The sequence below is a fragment of the Hippopotamus amphibius genome, chromosome 2 (genome assembly GCF_030028045.1).
Source record: "Hippopotamus amphibius kiboko isolate mHipAmp2 chromosome 2, mHipAmp2.hap2, whole genome shotgun sequence".
NCBI lineage: Eukaryota > Metazoa > Chordata > Mammalia > Artiodactyla > Hippopotamidae > Hippopotamus > Hippopotamus amphibius.
The window spans coordinates 148,854,410-148,878,952 of NC_080187.1; the positions used below are offsets into that span (position 1 = coordinate 148,854,410).

The window sequence follows — 24,543 nt, forward strand, 5'->3', positions numbered from 1 at the left end:
TACTGCCTTGTATATTTCCCCTAAGAAAATCACCATAAACTCGAACAAAATTTCATGGACAACCTCAGCAATGTCGATTGTGCTAGCGAAAAGCTGAGAATAACTTAACTATCTAATAATAGGGAGTGGGTTAACTACATTATGTACATGAGACACTATATACTGCTAAAAATAGCATTTACAAAAGAATTCCCAAGGACATGAGGCAAAGCAGTGTGTGTGTGTGTGTGTGTGTGTGTGTGTGCACGCGTGTGTGTTCTATAGGCATATATAGGCATAGGAGGGAAATAATTGACAATCTCAACATAGATTGTCTCTAAATAGGATTTGGCAAAGTTTTCATTGCTTTGTGCTTTTCTGCATTCTTCACATTTCCCTGACTTTGCATTAGCGCTGTTCTCTTTGCAGCAACCAAGAATCATGACATCTTCCAGCCCCAACTCCCATCCTGCAATGGATGAGATGACAGAGGCCCTAGGAGAGAAAGTGGCCTTCCTAAGACCAAGGAGCATGTCAGATGACAGAGCAGGAGTAAAACCCTTGTCTTTCATCCTCTATGTCAGGTCTTTCCAACTTGGCACTTAAAGTCCATCTAAAAGAGGAGTCAACTAAACCGTGGAAGGCTCTATTGGCAAGAGCAGAGGCACTCTAGCTGGCCAGGACATGCACATGCAATGAAGGATGCTCTCAGAGAGGCAAGCAGACCACCATCCTGGGGTGGTCCAGCTGGATGAGCAGAGACCCACCCTCTGCCCAGTCTCCCACATCACTGATATTCCGGATGTTCAGCAGCAGCTAAGCCCCGCTCCTGAAGTTGGTTCAATGACACACTTACTGGTTGAGTTGCTGCGTGTCCTTTGGTGACAGGCTTTGGGGAACAGGAAGTTACTACTTTGTACATCCAGTTTTCCAGACTTTTCTCGAGAGGAAGTTGTAGAAGCTTCCTGCAAAACAATTTCCATCTTTTATTTAGCAAGTTAGTTAGAATAGGTAAACTGAGATTTCAACACTGACCTTGTCAGATGGTCTACCTCCTCCACTAAATTACAGACTCTATGAGGGCAGGGATTTAGAATTACTGTCATCCATTAACTCAGAGATATATCAATTCACTTAATAAAGAATATGAAAATATATCTTCATATTACAAAGAATGCAAATTATAATAAAGAATGAACAGATGTTGCATAAATGTTGAAGTAATGCAATAAATGTTGAATGACTATGTCAGCTATTACATGTCAGGTTCTTGTTAGGCATCAGGGATTTAGCTGTGAACAAGACAGAGAAGGACACTGAGAAAAGGCATTTTAGTGACAGAAGATCAACAGCAAACAGGCAAGCAAAAAAAGGTTGAAAGATAATGACAGAGAATAATAAGTGCTACAAAGAAAAGAACCAGAGAGTGACATGAACGGGAGGCTGGAGGGTATGTTTTAGAGAAGACCAAGTAAGTTCCATTGTTCTGGTACACGACGGGCACTTAGAAACAGTCACTGAATGGATATTATATAAAGAGATTTCTTAGTATTGAACCATCCATACATTCTTGAGTGTATTACAATTTTCTTACACTGCTGATTTCTCTCTGTGAAGATTTCATTTAGAGCTTGAAAAATCAATATTCTGAAGTTAAATCTGGTTATCACTCTGGTATTCTTTTTCTACCTTGCTGTACTGATCCAATTTTCCCTGCTGCTTTTTTATACTAATAATTTGGAAACTCATTCTACTGAGTCTATCAGCAGTATTATTTTTTCTTTTTTTTTAAGCTCTTTATTGGAATATAATTGCTTTACTCTCTTGTACAAGCTTATGAGGTACAACAAAATAAATCAGCTGTATTTATACATATATCTCCACATTCCCTCCCTCCCACGACTCCCCCCAACCCTCCCCGTCCCAGCCCTCTAAGGCATCACCAATCATCGAGTTGATCTCCCTTTGTTATACAGCAACTTCCCACTAGCTATCTATTTTACAGTTGGTAGTATATATATGTCTATGCTACTCTCTCACTTTGTCCCAGCTTCCCCTTTGCCCCTTGCCCCCTCAACTCCATGTCCTCCAGTCCATTCTCTGCATCTGCATCCTTATTCTTGCCCTGTCACTGGGTTCATCCGTACCATTTTTTTAGATTCCGTATATATGAGTTAGCATACAGTATTTGTTTTTCTCTTTCTGGCTTTCTTCACTCTGTATGACAGTCTCTAGGTCCACCCACCTCACTACAAATAACTCAATTTCATTCCTTTTTATGGCTGAGTAATATTCCATTGTATATATATGCCACATCTTCTTTATCCATTCATCTGTTGATGGGCATTTAGGTTGCTTCCATGTCCTGGCTATTGTAAATAGTGCTGCAATGAACATTATGTTACATGTTTCTTTCTGGATTATGGTTTTCTCTGGGTATATGTCCAGTAATGGGATTACTGGATCATATAGTAGTTCTATTTTTAGTTTTTTAAGGAACCTCCAAACTGTTTTCCATAGTGGCTGTACCAACTTACATTCCCACCAACAGTGCAGGAGAGTTCCCTTTTCTCCACACCCTCTCCAACATTTATTGTTTCTAGATTTTGTGATGATGGCCATTCTGACCGGTGTGAGGTGATACCTCATTGTGGCTTTGACTTGCATTTCTCTGATGATTAGTGATGTTGAGCATCTTTTCATGTGTTTGTTGGACATCTGTATGTCTTCTTTGGAGAAATGTCTATTTAGGTCTTCCCCCCATTTGTGGATTAGGTTATTTATCAGCAGTATTATTAAACTACATACTCAAACTCATCTCTCTATCAGGGTCAGTGATGAGAGAGAAAACATATAACCGCTCCTCGGGTAAGATAAGAATGTGAAACAACTTTCACTCCCCTCCCTCTCCTCACCCTGGTGTTTTGGAAACAGAGGACAGAGGGACAGAAGGCTAGAGGCTGATAATGAGGACAATGGTATTAATTATTTTACTTCTCTTCCTAGAACTATTTTTATATGGTTTTTCTATTGCACAACTTTATTAGCCACAATGATCTTGACTTAATTCTTGAGTTATGCTGGTTTTATTCCTCACGACCATAATCCTTAGGAGAGAAAGAAAGAGTGTATGTATGTGCATGTGCGTTCCCAGAAAAGCTGTGCAGATGGAAAGCTCTCTGAATATTTGCATGTCTGAGAATGTGTTTCTGTGGTCGTCACACTTGAATGATTTGCTGAGTATAGAATTTGGGGGTATTGGTTATTCTATCTAGAAACTCTAGTTGGCGCAAATGCTACCCAAGATTTAGTGTTCCAGCACAGAGGTTTGCTAGGGGTACCTGCCACCCTTTTCTGACAGGTCTGTCTTGTTCAAAGCCAGGCTTGGCAGTGCTGGTTCACGTACCAAGTGCCTGCTGACTTCTAGCACCTGGTGCATTTCCCAGAGTGGAAGGAGGATCTACTGCTGCCTCTCACTATGTACCAAGTAACCCATCCTCCCTCCAGACCCTGGCACTGTGAGCTGGTAGGTGTTTGGATGGGGGGGGGGTGGTCTGCTGGCCTCTGTCCCACTCATTCCCCAGACCTTTCCCTCCTGTGCGGTCAACGGCAGGCTAACGAGCCCTTCCCTCAGTCCAATCTCACCTGCACGATGTCATGCAGAAAGTTCTCATGGGTTCTAGAATGTGGTTGGTCCCTTTCCATGGCTTCCTGTTCTGACATGCATTTCTCACTATTGGTAGTTTTTGTTTGTTTGTTTGTTTTTGTTTTGTTTTTGGTTTGTTTTTTTATAGAAATTTCTAAGAGGTGGGGAGTTAATAAAGTGTACTCTGTAACCATCTGCAGCCAGAAGTCCACTCACAGTCTTTTTTCTTTTTAAAACTGTATCCAGTTCTGACACAAAGGGATCCTGCAAGAAACCACATATCAGTTCTCTTTTACTTCTTGTACACATCAATGTTCAAAATCAGAGAACTCTTCTTCCTAGACATTCATTTTCCTTTTCACCAGCAGATGGCACTATCCTAACCTGAACAACATTATCTTCTCTAACCATGGTAGCCCAGGAAACGTTTTAAAGGAGAGAGAACAAGGTTTATGTGGAAAGCGATTTAGTTCAGTTGAATTCTTGAGACTCTATATTTCCAGGACTTCGCAAAATGACTTAATTATGAATTAATGAAGTATGAATTAATTATGTCATACGAAATAGTAGGCAAAAGATATTTGAGTTAGCCCAAAAGTTCATTCAGGTTTTTCTGTAAGATGTTATGGAAAAACCCAAATGAACTTTTTGGGCAACTCATATTTCTTTACTACAATAGTTTCTCGGGGTCATGTCCTAATTCTGACATCAAGACTGCCCTCTGGCATTATTCCCACCTCTTCATGTTCTCTAGTGAGACTGTGAAAGTAAATAATCAAATGTTATTTCAGTAGCTCTTTTGGATTCACTGAACACAGAGGAGGCTGATAAAACAGCCAGTATGTTTACTTGTTCAAAGTGAAGGCTTATTTGAAAAGTACAGTCGAAATGTATTTCCCTCCAAACATCTAGTAAGATGAAGATGAGGTATAAATAAGTAGGTGAGGTAAACACAAAACAAAGAATACTAAGTATCTTTTAAAATAATGTTTATAAAGAGCTTTTGGAATACAGATATATTTGTATTATCATCGTAAGTCAAAAAAAAAAAGACATTATGATCTGAATAGAGTCTGACTACACTCATGAAAAATTAGGCACAGAAAAAGGACTGTAAATAAATACACCAAAATAGTAACACTCTTTCATTCACCATATTTTACTAAGCATTTACTACATACAAGGTACTATTCCAAGGGTGAGGATACGGCAGTGCCCAAGAAGGACAAGGTCCTGCTCTCATGAACTGGCAGGATTGTGTTTGGATGATGGGATTATAGATACTTATTTTCTTTTTTACAACTTTCTGTATTTTTCATATTTTCTACAATGAGCATGTATTACTTCAGACTAGAAACAAGCGATTGATTTTACATTTATTTCAAATGTCACATTAGAAGACTTAAGACAAAGTATATTGATTGTTAAATTTCTTTCTTTTAATCCTCTTTACTAAGCTTCCTGTTCAACACAGGATTAGAAATTGCTTGACATATAAAGCCGCTTGATGGCAGGAGAATCACAGAAGTGGCGTTTTTGTTTTTGTTTTCTTTTTTTGTCCAGATTACCTGGAAATGGTTAATGTCACATTCAGAAGAGGGAACTTTAAAAGACTTCAAACCTTATCCAAAAGAACCTGAACCAGCCAGATCAACCACTCGGGCCCCCTGTTCTCTGCATTTCAGTGGCTCAGCCTTTTCTGGCCATGGCACCAGGAGCAGTAATCTCACTGTGCACTTGCCAGCCATGCAGCCTGCACTAGGCTTTACAGATGAGTCCTTATCCTTCACAGCTCCATGTCCTCCAGCCAAAGCTGTCTCAGACATGAGACACGTAGCCTCTGACATATAGACAGTCTCTGAACTAGCTGGAGGCTTCAATGAGTTGCATCTCACCAGGCTACTGTCACGCTCTTGGATAGTTGTGAAAATTTGAGGTGCTTCACTTTGACATGGCTGTGGTATGAATCTGCTCGTTGGATAGCTACTACAAGGAAGACTGGAAATGTACTACCATAAACAAGAGATGAAATCTAAGTAGCAATTTCTATCAGACATGCATGTACAAAAGTATATGGCCCCTAAAACCTCCAAAAATAGAGGCAATGCAGAAGTTCTATGAACTTTCTATTCCCTGGATATCAACAAGGATCCAGTGCTCACGCAGACTCTGGGATCATCTCAAGATATTATTATTCACTCTTTTTAATTCATAAAACCCTGAGCATAATGTTTCTCCACCAGAAATGCACAGAGGGATAGAGCAGATACAGGATCACAAGACCAGCAGCATTAAGCCTCTTATGACCCCGAGCTGATCCGTTCATTGTTTGGTCTCTGTATCCTCTTCTGTAAGCTGAAGGGGTGGACTAAACACTTTCTATCATCACTTTCGGCTCTACACTTTCGAATGTAACTGATGATTATGTTTAAAAGGGGCTACTGTCCTCTCTGAAATGATCACAAGTCAGAAGATCAGTCACAAGAACAAAATATCTCCCCTTGGTTCTCAGGGGAGCCTGGCCACTCTCCAGCAAGGATGTCCTGGGTGGAGTGGTTTCTCATCAAAGGAGGCTCTGTAGCAGCCCCTGCAAACATTTGTACAGTACAGCTGCCCCGCCAGCCCATAGAACAGAACTCTTCTGTTCTTGCTCCCAAGGTGGGGCTGCTCTTGAGGCCGAGGATGTGTCACTGAGGTCGGAGGCTGGCAAAGTCATTTCCAAACACATTTCTCCTTGTTCTCATCACAGACTGCAACCCAGAGCAGCAGTTTTGTGGGTGGTGTGCGCCATCATTACCTGGGTGGCAGTCTCTACATGTATTCATCCCACTGTTTCCTGAGTGGGGAATGAGGTACACTGTCCAGAGAGCCCTCCCAAAGTAAGGACCAATCACGTTAACTGCTAGGACTTAACAGCCAACCCCAAGAAATGGAAAAAACCATGACCTGCATGTAACTGAGGAATAAACCCAGAATGAAGAATCAGAATTCTGGGGCATCTTGTTCTACAAGCAACATCATTCTGGAGTGTAAACTCCTCCCCAAAGGTTAGAAGGCTCTATTACTGTCTTAGAAGGGTTCATCTTGTACACAGACCCTTGACATGGCTGACACAGCTTGATGCTTCTGGAGCTTGGTGACTGCATTCCTCTTAAATACAAATCTTTCCATCTTCTCTTTGAACTGAGATGCTGCTCTAGTCTAAGGGAGCAACAAGACAGAATTCAACTGCCCTCTGATCAAGGCTTGTTTCCTGTGGTTAGGTTGATCGTGCAGCAGCAGACTGGATCTTTAAGTCATAAGGAGAAACAACTGGCCCCAGCAGATTGGTTCTGGGATGGTCACATGGTCATGTGGGATGCTGAGGCCACATACCCCCTGATATGGAGAGGAAGGGTGGAAACCAGAAACCCAGGAGTCCTCCAAAAGTCCTCCTTCTCCTCCTGTGGTCCCTACATGACCACAGCCACCAAGTCCTTGTAATTCTACCTTCTCAAATTTCCCTAACACATCCATTCTCGCTGGCTATGTTCTATTTCATAGTATTCCCATTAAATTAGACTATTACAGTGGCCTAAGGGGTCTAGGAAAAGTTTTTGGTTTTTAATATTTTTAACAAATGGTCTGGGACAACTGGATAGCCACATGTAAAAGAATGGAGTTGGAACCCTTCCTCACGCTATACACAAATATTAATTCAAAATAAATCATAGACCTACAAGTAAGAGCTACAACTGTAAAACTCTTAGAAAAATATAAGGGTAAATATTCATGACCTTGGGTTAGAGAAAGACTTGGTAGATATGACATCAAAGCACAAGTGACAGAAGAAAATATAGATAAATGGACTTCTTCAAAGTTAAAAACTTTTGTGCTTTAAAGGACTCCATCAAGAGAGTGAAAAGAGAAGCCACAGAACTGAAGAAAATATTTGTAACATACATCTAATAAGGGACTTGTATCAAGAATATATAAAGAACTTTTACAGTTCAATTATACAAAGACAAATTATCCAGTTTTTACAGTGGACAAAGGATCTGATTAGATATCCTCCCAAAGAAGATATACAAGAAGCCAAGAGGCACATGAAAACGTATTCAACATCATTAGCCGTCAAGGAAATGCAAAGCAAAACCACAACGAGATACCACTTTACACCAACTAGGATGGCTATCATCACATCCACTTAATATCCACTACTATATGGAGGATTTGGAAAAAGCAGAACCCTCATACATTGCTGGTAGAAATGTAAAATGATGCAGATGCTTTGGGAACAGCTTGGCAGTTCTTCAAAAATTTAAATATAGTTACCAGATGATCCAGCAATCCCATTCTTAGGTATATACTCAAGAGAAATGAAAGTATATATCCACACAAAAGCTAGTGCACAAGTGTTCAAAGCAGCATTATACATTATAGCCCAAAGTAGAAACAACCCAAGTGTCCATCAGCTGATGAACAGGTGAATAAAATGTGGTATATCTATACAATGGAAAATTTCTTGGCAATAAAAAGGAATGAAGTACTAATACATGCTATGACATAATGACCCTTGAAAACATTACTCTAAGTGAAAAAAGCCAGTGACAAAAGACCATATATTATATGATTCCATTTATACTAAATGTCCAGAATAGGCAAACCTGTAGATACAGAGAGTAGATTAGTAGATGATTAAGGATGGAGCAAGTAGTGTAGTGGGGAGGGGTGAATGAGGAATGACTGCTTATGGGTATTAGATTCCTTTGGGGGGGTGATGAAAACGTTCTAAAATCAGATAGTGGTGAAGGTTGCCCCACTCTGTAAATACACTAAAACCCACTTAATAGTATACTTTAAATAACCGAACTGTATGGTGTGTGAGCTATATCTTAACAAAACTATTTAAAGTGGAACATTCATCCATTCATTCATTGATTCACAATTTCCCTGCCCCTATCTTTTCGCATTTCAATCCCTCTGCACTCTGCTGACAGTATGAGTTTACAAAAATGCAGATGGTACTCATGAGACTTCCTGATTAAATCTATGATGGATTCAAGATCTAATCCAAACTCCCTGGCATGTCATTGAAGGTCTTTCCTTTTCTAACACTATCCAAACTAACTCAAGCCTCCACTGCACCCAGTTAGTTACACCTCCCATCAGTAGACCCTTGTGTGTCCTGTCCTATTTGTATAGTTACCCATCCTGGCTCCTTTTCATTCTTCAAGAATCAATTTCGATATCACTACCTTTGTAGTGATGTTTCCATGCAAAATAGCTGCCTCCTGAAAAAATAACAGGCCCACTTTTCCAATAAGAGCCAAGGAAGGCTTAACTGTAGAAAGGCATTGAGACGGTGGTCTACAGGTGTTTTAATATACCTGTCAGGACCTTCCCTTTGTTACTCTTCTTCTCAACTATTCTTACATGCTTGTTTTCCCAAACACATCATAGAATTATGCTGTATGGTTAAAAAATTATTCCTCTTACTAGTTTTTGGAGAGCTACCCTAAATCCTAAAACAACTCTAGAAAATACCACTTTTCTAAAAATTGAACATTTTTCTCCAAAAACAGTCTGTATTTCTAACTATTTAATAGAAATGCCCCTCTGGAATTTTCATCATATTAAGTCACAATGGGATTTTTGGAAAGATTAAATGAAATAATATATGCAAAGTACCTGGTACATTGACCAGCAAGAACCCTAAGAATCCAATCAGTTACCAAGCAGTGTCAATCTATCCCCCAAATATTTTTCAATTCTGTCATTTCCTTTTAATAGTCTAGAAATCTATTATAGGAAATAATAGGGCAAAATACACAAAGATGTGTGTACAAAGATCTCCATCACCACGTTGTTTGTAATAGAAAACATGGAGGGAGGGGACTTTCCTGGCAGTACAGTGGTTAAGACTCAGTGCTTCCAATGCAGGGGGTAAGGGTTCCATCCTGGTGGGGGAACTAAGATCCCACATGCTGTGCAGTGCAGCCAAAAAATAAAAATAAATAAATAAATAAATAAATAAGAAAACATGGGGCAGGGGGAAATTCAGTGACAGGCAAGTGATTGAAAATGTTATAACAGGAGATTTCTCTTTCTGGAAGTATGACAGACTCATGACTTTGATCCCTCTGCTTACAACAGGTAAAAGTGTTGGATGGAATGTAAATGTATCAATGAAATAGCAAATGTGTAACAAATTGTCAAAGGCCAAAAAGGTAAATAAAGGCTGCACCACGACTTTCCTGAGAGGTAAGCAGAGCCCAGAAGCTGGCTGTTACCCTGAATCATTTTATGAACTGACTGAACTTAAACTTCATCTTCTATAGCTTTATGGGATACTGGGAGCAGACAGGAAGTCCTGGTTCCTTCTCAAGATGAGAAGTTTAATAGGACTCTCCTCTTACATAGAGGGAGCCCCAAAGGATTTTATCCTCATTTTAAATGTGAAGTGGAAATAAATCCATCCCACCCTCAGGAACTGCATAAAAATTGTCAGTCTGGAAATGGCCCTAAATGGAAGGGGGAAAAGCCTTCCTGATTTGCTGGTGAATAATAATTACCAGATGGCCCTCACAAGAGCTGGAAACCCTAATTCATACCACATGGATGTCTTTTAAAACCTCTAGACAAGACTTTAGTTTAAAATGGTTCCAGGCTAATAGTGCCCCAACCACCTGGCGGAAGCAAATTCAAATCTTCTCTGAGGGAAAAAACCAGCTTTGACTTAAGTCACAGAGAGTCCTGCAGAAAAAGTGACAGGTCTTATGAGATCTCAGAGAAATAAGTAAAAAAAATTGTTTAACATAAAACACACATTGGAATAAGGCACCATGAGAGAGAACCAGAGTAGCTATACACATCAAAATCAGACCTGCAAAGACTTCAACTTGTGGAAATATCAGACACAAAGTTAAAAATAAATACATTTAATATTTTAAAAAAATAAAAGAAATGACTGAAAATTTTGAGAAAGAAACTATGAAAGTTTCTGAGCAGACCTGGAAAAGAACTAAGATATTTAAAAATAAAATTAATAATATTAAAAAATAAGTAGAATGATTAAACAGTAAATTAGATGGTACTGAAGAGAAGACAAGAGAAATGAAATATAGATCAGAAAAAAAATACGCAGATGGAAACAAAAAGAGGTAGAAAATATGAAAACAAGATTAAGAAGTATAAAGACAGAGTAAGAAAGCATAACAGCTAATCTTAGTTCCAGAAAGAGGCAATAGAAATCATCAGAAAGAGACATGTGATAATGTCTGAGGATTTTCCAGTCCTGATGAAAGGCATCAACCCACAGATTCATGAAACCCAATGAATCCCAAAAAAAGATGAATAAAAAGAAATGCATACTTAGTTCCTAGTGAAACTACAGAACATCAAAACACATAAAAGACCTTAAAAGCATCTGGAGAGAAAAGACAGACTATCTTCAAGTAAGCAACAATTAAAAATCACATCCCAATTGCAACTGTATATGTCAAACAGCAGTGAAATAATTCATTCAATGTGGCAACATAAAATTGTGTACCAGCTAAAATATCTTTAAAGAATGAGTAAAATAAAGGCCTTTTCATATAGAAAACCTGAGGAAGTTTGCCACCAGCATATCCTCACTAAAGAAATCCCCCCTCCCCAAAAAAAATGTTTTTAGGGAAAAACAAAGTGATCCCAGCTTGAAGCCCTGTAGTACAAAGGATGGTGATAAAAGGAAAGAGTAAATATTTGGATGAATCTAAACAAAAACATGACTGTTTGAAATAATAATAATACCTGTGGTTTTACAAATAAAAATAGAGTTAATTACCTGAAAACAACATAAGCCAGGAAAGAGTACTTTTGGAATAAAAATATTCGATGGCTTTTGTATTGTCCGGAAGGAGGGTAATAAGCCACTGCAATAAGGCAACAAGAGGAAATAAAAAAACATAAAGATCAGAAAAGAAGAAAAAAAATCCTTATTTGTAGATGACATAATTGTCTACACTGAAAATCTCTAGTCATCTATAAAAATAATTCCTAGAAATATAATAAATGAGTTCAGCACTTCACAGGATACAAAATAAACTTACAGTAATCAACAGTATTTCTGTCTGCTAGCAATGAATACTTGGACACCAAAATTAAAATGCTTACCCTTCACAATCACTCAAAACTAAATAAATAAATACTTAGGTATAAATCCGACAAAACATGTTCAGGACTTGTATGCTGCAAACTACAAAACACTAATGAAATAATTCAAATATCTAAATAAATAGAGACATACCATGTTCATAGACTAGAAAATGCAGCATAGTAAAAACCAACTCTCCCTAAATTGACATACAGGTATAATGCTCTTCCTACCAAAATCCCAACAAGATTTTTTGTAGATATAGACAAAATTATTCTAAAATTTATACGGAAATGCAAAGGGACTAGAATTGCTAAATGACTTTGAGAGTGGGAGGAATCAGTCTGCTCAATTTCCAGATTTATTACCTAGCTACAATAATCAAGACTGCATGGTATTGGAGAGGGATAGACATTTAGAATAGAGAACCCAGAAACAGACCTATGCAAATATGCCCACTGATTTAAGACAAAGATGTAAAAGCAATTCAATGGAGAAAAGATAAACTTTTCAACAAGTGGTGCTGTAGCAAATGGCCATCCACAGGGGGGTGGAGGGGTGGGGCAGAGAGGGAAGAAGCTTGCCCAAGTCTCATATCTTATACAAACATTAACTCAAATGGACCGACATGTGAAGTGTAAAACGGCCAAACTTTCAGAAAAAATAGAAGGAAAATTTCTGGCCCTGGGGCAGGCAAAGAGTCCTTAAACTTGACACCAAAAGCATAATTATTAAAGGAACAATTGATAACATAAAATGGACTTCATCCAAGTTAAAAACTTTTGCTCTGTGAAAGACCCTGTTAAGAGGATGAAAAGACAAGCTTCACTGTAGAAGAAAATATTTACAAACCACATATCCATCAAAGGACCTGGTGTCTAGAAAATATAAACAACTCTCAAACTCAACAGGAAAAATACCAAACAATCCAATTAGAAAATGAACAAAAGATATGAGCAGGCTTTTCACTGAAGAGGATGTACAGATGGCAAATAAGCACAATGAAAATACGTTTAACATAATCAGCCATTAGTAAAACGCAAATTAAAATCACAACAAGATATCACCACACATCAGAACAGCTAAAATTTAAAATAGTGACATCAAATACTGTAGTGGATACAGAGAAACTGTATACTTTGTTTATGTGAATGTAGAATGGTACAGCCACTCTGGAAAACAGTTCAGCAGCTTTTTAAAAATAAAACATGAAACTAATGTGTATAAAAACAGATGATTGAACCTGATGTACCCCCCCAAAAAAAAATAATAAAATAAAATAAAATAAAAAAAAACATGAAACTATGATACAACCCAAAAATCGCACTTCTGAGCATTTATCCCAGTGAACAGAAAATTTATGTTCACACTAAACCTGTAGAGGAATGTTAACAACATTGCTATTCATAATAGCCCCAAACTGAAAACAACAGAGATGCCTTTCAATGGTGAATGATTAAACAAACTGTTACATTCGTTCTAAGGAGGGATTAATTCAAGGATTCCCGAGGATACTAAAATCCACGGATGCTCAAAACCTGTATGTAAAGTGGCGTAGTACAGTCGGCCCTCCCTATCTGCAGGTTCCACATTCACGGATGCAACCGACTAGGCATTGTGGAGGCAGAACTTGCAGATACCGAGGGATGGCTGCACACCCCTGCTATGCAATATTACTCAGTAGTAAACAGCAACTAACTACTGATACATGCAAAACCCTGGATGACTCTCCAGGGAATTATGCCGAGCGGAAAAAAGCCAATCCCCATAGGTTACATACTGTACGGTACCATTTACACAGAGTTCCTGAAATGACAAAAGTATAGAAATGTTTGCCACGGGTGAAGGTGGAGATGGGGGTGGATGCTTCAGTAGGGGTGCTGGAAAAACGTGTTAACCATGTGGAAATATTCAAGCATCCACTAAGGCCTGATTAACAGAGAGGTACATGATGTTCATGAAATACAGTTCTATAAATGTAAGTTCTCCCCCAAATTCATTAACAAATTTAATGCAGTACTAACCAAAATTTCAGGTTTTTTTTAGAACATCACAAACTGATTCTTAAATTTTTACCAAGAAGCAAAGGGCCTCAAATAAAGACACATACCTTAATAAGCATAAAGAGAGAAATTTCCATACAAGAGAACAATATTCATTTTAAAATATAATGATTAAGACAGTAGAGTTCTGGCATAACAATAACAAAATGACCAATAGAACAGAACTGAGAGCCTATAAACAGCTTCATGTTCATACGAGGAAACTTGATTTGTTAGAGAACTAATACTATACTTATATCTGTGGGAAAAGGTGGACACTTCAATAGGGTGCTGGGAAAACACGTTAACCATGTGGAAAAAATAGCATACCCCTATACTTCACAAACATCAGTTCCAGGTGGATTAAAAACATAAATACAAAAGGCAAAATTATAAGATGCTCAGAAGACAATAGAAGAGAACAGACATTACAATAGAATGTGTTTAGAAAAGGATAAAATTTTCAAACAAGATACAGAAAGCACAAAGTATAAAGAACATGCTTGATAAATCCCACATTAAGATGAAGAACTTCTACTCATCAACTAAAGAAGTAAAAAAACAAGCAAAAAGTTGGGAAAAGAAAAAGACCAACAATCCGAAAGAGAAACAGAAAAAGCTTGGAAGGACACATCACATAAGAGGAAATTCAAAAGTTCCATAAACACGTGGAAATATGTGAAACCTTACCACTAATTAGGGAAATGCAAGTTACAATTAATATGAAAAACAACTTAATAGGCCCTAGACTGGAAAGTTTAAAAGCCTGATACCAAGACTTGATGAAGGTGCAGCTCAACCAAGAAACTTACACCTGTTGATGCAAGGGCCGATACCACATCTACTTCAGAAAATAATTTGGCATATCTGGTACAAATGAAGATATTCATACCCTAAGACTCACTGGTTCCTCATCTAGTTTTATGCCCTAGTGAAACTTGCAGAGATGCACAAGGAGATGTACATTGTCCACAGAAGTACAATCTCTAAAGAGGAGTAAAGAGAAATATCCCCAAAAACTGTCCACAGTAGAATGGATAAATAAGTTGTGTGTTCACAAAATAGACTACCATAAAGCAGTGAAGATCACTGAACCACAACAAACTGGAATAATATGAACAAACTTCTGGAACATAACATTGAGTAAAAGAAGTAAGGCTACGCAATTGCATTCATATCATCTCCAAAAATAAGTGGAACTGAGACTTCCGGTTCTAGGACAAGATGGTGTTGACTCACGTTCCTCCTCCCTGCTAAATACAACTAAATACCTTGGAAATTATTCAACAGATAACAATAAAAAGATTCTGAACGCCAGCAAGGAGAAAGATAACTGGCGAGCGATGCCAGGACTTGATGAAGGACGGTATGGTGAATTCTCTTTCTGGAGAGGCCTGCAACCCAGACCGGCAGATAGGCAGAGACAAGAAACAAGCAAACAAACAACAATGCTCTGTCTGGCCTAGCCAAAACACCAGGAAATGGGAGAGACCAACAAAGACCTAGTGGGATCCCCAGCCCCTGCCCCACAACCAGGGTACCATCGGGAGGTGTGACATGACTACCTTGGCAGCAGCAAACCCTGGCAGGTGTCCCAGCTCCTGTTCCACAGCTAGGGCACCGGCAGGTGGTCCAATCTACCTGCAGCGGTGGCAGCAGCAAAGCCCCAGACTGACCCAGTCCCCACTCTATAACGGGCACAAGCAGGCGGTCGATCCCCCTGTGGGGGCAGGTTCAGGTGAGAGCTTCAACTTCCTGCCCTCCACCGGGTGGCAAAAGAGACCCAGGCCCAGCAGCTTCTACCCATCCCCACCCTGAGTGGCAGATGGTCACCACTGATACCAGGCAGGCCAGAGAGTCTCTCTCCATCCCATCCCAGCGGGCAGAACTGCAGGGATTAAGCGAGAAATCTAGCCGTGCCAGAAAAATGAAGCAGACCAGAATAGCATCGCAAGGGCTCTGAAACTAAAATGTCATTACAACAAGAGCCCACAAAAGTAGTCCAGAACTATATGCTAAATGTAAGCAGATGGCTGCCTGCTAAAATGGGGGATTTAAATCAGATCAAGAGACATAACAATGAAAGTCTCCAAGATACAATTAAAAGTCACTTGTAACATCAAGAACTAGGAATACATTATTTGAATAAGAAAAGACAACCACTGATGCCAGTACCAAGATGAATCTGACATCAGAATTATCTGACAAGGATTATAAAGCAGTCATCATAAAAATGCTTCAGCAATCATTGGCAAATTCTCTTGATACAAATGAAAAATTGAGACATCAACCAAAAAATTGAAGCCTTTTTTAAAAGAAGCAAATGGAGATTAGAGAACTGAATACAAGAAACCCAAAGAAATTAGCACCAAGATACCCCATAATTAAACTTCTGAAAACTTAAAGACAAGGAAAAAAATTCTTAAAAACAACCAGAGAGAAATGACACACTCCCCCTCCCCCCCAAAAAAACCAAGTCAAAAGACAGGTTTCACATCTGAAAACATGGAAGGCAGGAGGAAGGGACACAATATTTTTTCAAGTGCAGGAAAATTTCATGCCAACTGTAAGTCCCATATTCATCACAAATACCCTTCAGAAACAAAGGGGAAATAAAGGTATTCTCAGAGGTAGGAAAAACTAAAAGTATGTGTTGCTAGAACATCTACCCTTAAAGAATGGCTCAAAGGAGCTCTGTGAATAAAAACAAAATGATAAAACAGCTGGAAACTTCAGAAAGGAAAGAACAGCCGAATTGGTAAAAACAGGAGTAAACATAATAGATTATTTTTCACTTCATAAGTTTCTGCAGTCATATTTTATGGTTGAAGCAAAAGTTATAACATCACCCGATGTAGTACTCAGTGGATGTAGCAGAAATATTTAAGACATGAGGAGAGTAAAGGGGCCCAAATGAAGTCAGTTTTATACACTTCACTTGAAATAGTAAAACATTTGTACTAATATGGTAATATATACACAATATGATAACATAGCAACCACAAAGAAAATTATGTGATATACTCAAAAATATTGTAAATAAGTCAAAACTGAACTCTGAATAATGTTCAAGTGATCCACAGGAAGGCAAGAGAAAAGCAATGAAGGAACAAGAAATAGAGGGAACAAACAGAAAACAAATAATAAGGTGGCAGACTTAAGTCTTAACATATTAATCATTACTTGAAATGTAAATGATCTAAACACACTGATTTTTCTTTAAAGGTAAACAATTTAAATACATCCAAAATACAAAGATTGACAGCACTACTTACAATATCCAGGACATGAAAACAACCTAAACATCCATCAACAGAAGAATGGATAAAGAAGACGTGGTACATATATACAATGGAATATTACTCAGCCATAAAAAGGAACAAAATTGGGTCATTTGTATAGACATGGACGGACCTAGAGATTGTCATACAGAGCGAAGTAAGTCAGAAAGAGAAAAACAAATATTGTATATTAACACATACATGTGGAATTTTAAAAATCTGGTATAGATTATCTTATTTACAAAGCAGAAATAGAGACATAGACGTAGAAAACAAACATATGGATACCAAGGTGGGGGGGGATGAATTGGGAGATTGAGATTGACATATATACACTATTGATACTATGTATAAAATGAATAACTAATGAGAACCTACTGTATAGCACAAGGAACTCTACTCAGTGCTCTGGGGTGACCTAAATGGGAAGGAAATCCCAAAAAGAGGGGGTATAAGTATATGTATAGCTGATTCCCTTTGCTGTACAACAGAAACTGACACAACATTGTAAAGCAACTATACTCCAATAAAAATTTTTAAAAAATAAAATAAGAAACATCCTTGAACACACACAAAAAATTTTTTAAATGACCCAACTGTATGCTATCCACTTGAAACATAAAGGACATAGGAAGGTCAAAAGTAAAAGTATAAAAAAAGATATGCAAAGACTAATCAAAAGTAGCAGAACTAAAGAACACATCATTCAGGAATACAAACAGATATGGTATACTCTCAAGAAAAGCCAGGGAATGAGACCCCCAAATTTAAGGATAGTGGTTACCTCTTTGAAGAGTGGGAATGGGATGGCACCAGGTAGGGGCACTTGAGGGACCTCAAAGTTCATGGTAAAGTTTGTTCCTTAAACTTGATGATTGATAGACAGGTATTTAGGACATCTTTATTTTCTAGAGTGCATATACATTCTATAAATTCATTTTTACTTTCTCAGGATTTGACAAGATTTTTTAAGGCCCTAAAATAATAAATTATGATACATCCATGCGATGGAAACTCACACAGCTTTCAGTATGTTTTCAGACATTCTCCTGTGACGTGTACCCAGAATTCACTCTTCAGTGGGATCATATACATTTGTGTTTCTGTGATAAATTACTGTAGTGAACTAGGGAGGCACAGTATGGCCTAGAAATCCGGAAGGAGAAGGCTGTTTCAAGTAGGAATGGTGGAAACTAAGGAATAAAGGATAGGGAAAAGCTTCATGGCAGATATTCTACTGAAGCTGAGCCTTGAAGGATGACTAAGACATGCATTCTTGAAAATAAGAGTCAGGAAGGTATTCTAAGTGGACAGGGCATCAAAGGCAGAAGCCTGGAGATAGTAACCAGTGGGCTGTATGTGGAGAGTAGGGAAAAGCCTTAGATGGCCTGTAATGTACAAATTAAGGGCCATGTTGAGAAACAGAGTGGGAAAGGTAGATGGTTTACTGCTTCTTCCTGATTTCCCTTCTTCACCTGCTGCTTTCCACCAAACCCCTTTCCCTAACCAAATGGTGTCCTGTCAGACCCAATGAGAGTCAAAAGACCAGCTTGCAGACAAATAGATCCAAATGTTTTTGACAATGGAAATAGCAACTAGAAGTCACGTGGTGTTTGGAAGAGAGCAAGTGCTCCTCAATCGTACCTGTGGGCCGCCCCTCCCGTTTCCTGCACATGGACCACCCGAGGCTCCCTCTCCATCCTCCCCCACACACAGGGGATGTGGCTGGCTCCATGGGAGTCCTGAAGCCCCAAGCTCCCCTCCCAGGGCCTGCTCTCAGCCTCCACAAGCTGCTCTTCTGTGGCAGGAAGAGGCAAGCGGCCAAAGGATTGGGTTTCCCACTTGCCAAGGGAGGATGGGCCTCAAAGCCACAGGCTGAGCTGCTCACAGGCAGCAAAGCGAAGGAACTTGTCTGCTCATGGAGGGCCTTGACCACCCTCTCTCCACCCAACAGCACATGCCAGGGATTCAGATGGTTGATCTGACCTCATCACACTCTGAGTCACTCTGCATGAGTGGTGACTTTGCCTAACCGGTAATTTGAATTTGTAAAGAAAAGCAGGATTTTCCACACTACAGAGGCCATTCCCATGTGGATCAAAGCATTCTGCATCCTTTTAGGAAGGCAGCCCCAAAGGGAGGACCTCCCACACATCTGGTCTCATCTGCTGCTGTCCTATTCCCAGATCGAATGTCCAATGACTCCAGACCCCAACCAGTGGGAACGCCCAAAGCAATGTCCAATGTAAACCCATGTGTTGCCTCAAAAAACCAATGCAAGTTCAGGCTATGTCAATAGACTCTCGGCCTTAAGGGTGGCCTCATTATATCATTTATGCAACCATGCTTTCCACAAATATTTATAGAGGCACTACTACGTGCCAGTACCCAATCTCATCTGCTGCCATAAGAAGAGTGCCAGCTCCAGGAGGGATAAACACTGGTTTCAGGCCTCTTTGGTGATCTGCTAATATTTAGCTAGAGAGAAACTGAGAAACAAATGAGGTGGGAGGCATTGGATTGCATCAAGAGATCTGTGCCCTCAACCCCCCGTCTCTCTCCCCTGGGTCTATCCAGTCAAGAGCAAATCACACCCCTACGCTGGAGGGGTGCCAGGGTGGCTGCTTGCTGGAGTGTGGGGGGTGATTATTAGAGAATTGCAGGTGTCCACATGCTTGCAGGGAAGACCTCATGTGGTACTGCACTGTGCTGGAGGTAGTAGGAGAAGGGGAGCATGGCTGGTGGCCAAAAGCCAGGAAACGACTCTCCCTGTACCACCACATTCCAGTGCAGAATGCTGAGAAATCCAAGAATTTACTTGAATTTGGCTGTCCAAATGCATATGAAGGTATGTTTATCAAGGGAGAAGGATAGAACATATATTTTTAAACATACTTTTACCTTGATTTACAAGTTTTAAACATGGAGACATTTGGCATGTAGATCTCCATTGGTTCTCTTGTCCCTGGTCCTGCCCATGTTAGAAGCAGGCCTGCTCCAGGCAGAAGGAAAGTGATCCCAATGAAAGGCACAGAGATGCAGGAAAGAATGAAGAATGATGGAACGGGTAAAGGGGAATTAATGGAAATGAATATTGAATGTGCAGAACAATACTAATGATCTAGTCTTCAGTTTTAAATATTTGTAGACAAGATGCATGACAATAATATCAAAAAATTGGGACATATAAATGGAGTTGTGTGTTCTAAGCTCTAAATGTTGTCTGAGAACTGATAAGAGTACTAATTTATAGGAGACTCTAAATCATTAAGAACACAGGTTGTATGTTTTAATGGTTAAAAGAATAGTAAAAAATGTATAACTAAGAAGCTAATAGAAGGTCAGATGGAGTAGTAAAAATATGTATTAACCTAAAAGAGGGCAAGAAGAGATGAAAAAAGAAATGTAAAACTTTGGGGATAACTAGAAACCAAACAATAAGGTAGTAGATATAGACCCAAACACATCTGAAATTACATTAAATGTAAATGGTATCAATACTACCTATTATAAGATTGTAAGATGGAAGAAAAATAACCTAACTACATGCTGTTTGCATGAGATATTCCTTAAATAGGTGAACACAGGTTGAAGATAAAAAGAGGAAAAAAGATATGCAATGCAAATACTAACCAAAAGACAGTAGGCTAAGCTATACCAATATCAGATAATTTTTCAGCAAAAATCATTGATAGACTAAAGAGGAATATTCCAAAATTATAAAGGTGTTAATCCACCAGGAAAATATTTTTTAAACACTAAATGTGCATGCACGTAAAAATATAACTTCAAAATATATAAAACAAAAATTGACAAAACTAAAAGGAGAAATAAATCTGCAATCATAATTTGAGACTTCAACATACTTCTCTCAGTAGCTAATAGAGGAATGGAATCAATAAAGATAAAACTGATGTGGAAAATGTGATTATTGAACTTGACCTAATTGACATACATAGAACATTGCATCCTATAACAACAATATATATATATATTCTGTCTCAGCAAATTCCATTGAGTAAAGTCATTTACAATATGTTCTCTTCTGACTATAGAATAATCAATCAAGAAATAGAGAGAAAAAGAAAAATTAGAAAATCGTCAGCTACCTGGAAATGAAACAATACAATTCTAAATAAACCATGAGTCACATGAAAAATCACAATAGAAAAAAATACACATCTATATCTATTTACCTACCTATCTAAAACAATGAAAATACAGAATATCAAAATTTATGGATGAAGCTACTAAACTTAGAGGTAAAGTTATAGACTTCAATAAGGAAAAAAAGCTGAAAATCAATTATCCAAGCTTCCATCAAAGAGCTAGAAAGATAAAAACAAAAACTTAGACCTAAAGAATGTAAAAGAAAGGAATAATAAGGATGTAAGTAGAGATTAATTAAATAGAAAACATAGGACAGAGAAATTGAACAAAATCAGAAGCTTTGATAAGACTTGAAATAGGTATATCTCTGGAATGACAGATTAATTTTTAAAAAGAGAGTGAAGACAAAGTATCAATATCAAGAATAAAAAATGGACATCACTACAGTACAAACACACATACACACACACACACACACACACACACCCCTAAGTATAAATAAAACTGGGGAAATCTGAATGTGATGAGTAGGTTTATCAATGTCAAAATGCTGACTGTGATATGCACTACAGTTTACAGATACTATCTATGGTGGAGACTGGAAGAGGGTACACAGCATTTCTCTGTACTATTGTCTACAACATCATGTAAATCTACAATTATCTCAATAAGAATCTCAACTTAAATGTACTAATAGTTTATGAACAACTTTATCCTAATAAATTCAGAAATTCAGATTAAAAAAAAAAATCCTAGGACAAAAATGCATCTTACTAGTACTTCCCTGGTGGCTCAGTAGTTAGGAATCCACCTGTCAATGCAGGGTACATGGGTTCAAGCCCTGGTCTGGGAAGACCCCGCATCGCCCAAAGCAACTAAGCCTGTGCGCCACTACTACTGAGCCTGCGCTCTAGAGCCCACGAGCTACAACTACTGAAGCCCATGCGCCTAGAGCCCGTGCTCCACAAAAGAGAAGCTACCTCGCTCAGAAGCCCGGATGCCGCAACAAAGAGTAGCCTCCACTTGCCTCAACTAAAGAATGCCTGCATGCAGCAATAAAGACCCAATGCAGCCAAAAATAAAACAATAAAATAATAAATAAGTAAATGTATTTTTAAAAATACATCTTACCAAAACTGATACAGAAAAATTAAAACATTCCTGTATCTATTAAATAGATTCAATGGTAGCTTAAAGTCTTTCCACAAAGAAATCTCCAGGCCCAGATGGCTCATGGGTGATTTTTCCAACCATTTAAAAAAGTATAGCACCAATATCAGTCAAACTATTCCAGGAGATGGAAAAGACGAAACATTTCCTAACTCATTTCATGAGGCCAACATACTTATAATATGAAAATCAGACAAGGACATTACAAGAAAGGAAAGTTTTAGGTTAATCTCTCTCACAAACACAGCTGGCAAAAATCAGAAACAAAACATTAACATGTCAAATCCACAGTTATATTAAAAGAATAATATACCATAACTAAGTTGAGTTTATTTCAGGAATGCAATGCTGTTCTAACATTCAAAAATGTAAATCAATGTAATTTGCCACATTAACAGGAACAAAATAGAAAAACCCATATGATTATCTCAATAAATGCAGAGAAAAAGTCTTTGATAAAACAACATTTCACAAGGGATAAAACTTTTTTTTCCAACTGCAAATAGAGGGAAACTTTCTCAACCCAATAAGGAGTATCTACAAAAAACCATAGCATACATCATATTTATTTGCAAAATAATGAAACTTCCACCTTAAGCTCAGGAATGAGACAAGGATGCCTGCAATCACCTCTTCTATTTTACACTTTACTGTAGGCCCTAGCCAGTGAAATAAAGGGGGGAAATGTATAAAAATTAGAAGGAAGAAATAGAGCTATGATTATTCAAAAGGCAAAAAAAAAAAAAAAAAAAAAAAGGATTGTGTATGCTGATAACCAAAAAAACTGCAGCCAACTTTGCAGAAATACATCATATCAACAGACTGGAAAATCCAATATTGTCAAGATATTAGTTCTTTTCAAATAAATCTACAGAGTCCATGCAATTCCAATAAAAATCCAACCAGAATAATCAAGCCTAGTTTGTAGAACAAAGCTAAAGGACTTGTATCACTAGATATCAAAAAACTTGTTATAAAACTATCATCATTAAAACTGTATTATATCAGTGAAAAGAAGACATAGCTTAGAATGAAGAGGCCAGAAATAAACAGGTAGATAGATAGATAGATGATAGATAGATAGATAGATAGATAGATAGATAGATAGATAGACAGATGATAGATAGATGATATAGATAGATAGGAATGGATAGTTCTTGACTTATTAAAAAAGATGACACTGTTGTACAGTGGGGCAAGGACAGGCTTTACAAAAAATAGTGCTGGGGTAATGGATATCCACATAAGAAAAAAAATGTTAATGTGTATCACACAAGATATACAAAAAATTGACTTCATATGAATTAAAGATCTAAATGTAAAAGATAAAACAACAACACCTCCAGAAGCATCATGGGGGAATATCTTTATGATCTGGCAGTAGACAAAAATTTCTTTAAAAGGACCCCTAGTAAATCTGGAGCCGAGCTCGCCTTGCGGGATACAGAAGTGTCTCCCTCCCATCCCCACCACCTCCTCTGTCTCCCCTCCCTCCACCATCACCCTCTGCATTTTTTTGCCCCAATCCTACCTGCAGACCCCACCTCTCTAGCTCTCTCCAAGCTATCTACAGCCTCCATCCACACACACTGAGCCTTCTGGAGGGACGAGCAGGAGGGACTTCTGCCTGACCTGCGCCATTCTATTGTTTTGAGATTGCTTAGATGTCACAGTGATTGACCTGGACCCATTCACCTCTAGGGAGCTTCCATAATGAAGGACATAAATCCTAGGACTGTCCAACGCTCTGGGAAATGTAGGGTAACCTTGAAGCCTCCTTAGAGGATGTAGTTCCCCGACTACTCACCCCTAACATAGGACCCTTTCCATAAGAAAACTGAACAAGCAGAGCCGTAGCTTAGGGGAGGGCACAGGGAACAGGATTAATTATGTTCACACCTGTCCCCTTCTCTAGACTGCAAGCTCCCTGAAGGAAGGAATAGTATCAAACGTGTTTGTCTATTCCAAGAGGAGAGCTCATAGCAGCTGCTCTGCCAGTGTTTGAGAAACAGAAGGAAAGGCATGAAGGAGAAAGGAGAAGAGAGAGGAGAGGGCAGTTTGGGTAAGCTTCAGTCCCACCTGATTGGGCTCCCTTCCCTTTGGCCTCAACATCCTTCTTAAAGGGCATTTAAAAATACTCTTTCCATTTGGAAAAAGACAGTGGGTCTGGAGTAGCCAAGAAGTCCGTGCAATCCCTCC

General features: G+C 38.6%; 1 protein-coding gene across 4 annotated transcripts in view; it reads right to left on the minus strand.

Moving 5' to 3' along the window:
* The window catches only part of IL16 (interleukin 16), a 111,172-nt gene that overhangs the window by 48,970 nt on the left and 37,659 nt on the right, over window positions 1-24,543 (minus strand). For 3 of the 4 annotated variants that reach the window (XM_057720895.1, XM_057720896.1, XM_057720897.1), the window contains one exon: window positions 836-944. In XM_057720895.1, coding sequence (XP_057576878.1) covers window positions 836-944 — 109 coding nt within the window. Of the gene's footprint in view, window positions 1-835; window positions 945-3,624; window positions 3,905-24,543 lie in introns of those variants that run through there. The other variant, XM_057720898.1, reaches the window with a different exon arrangement.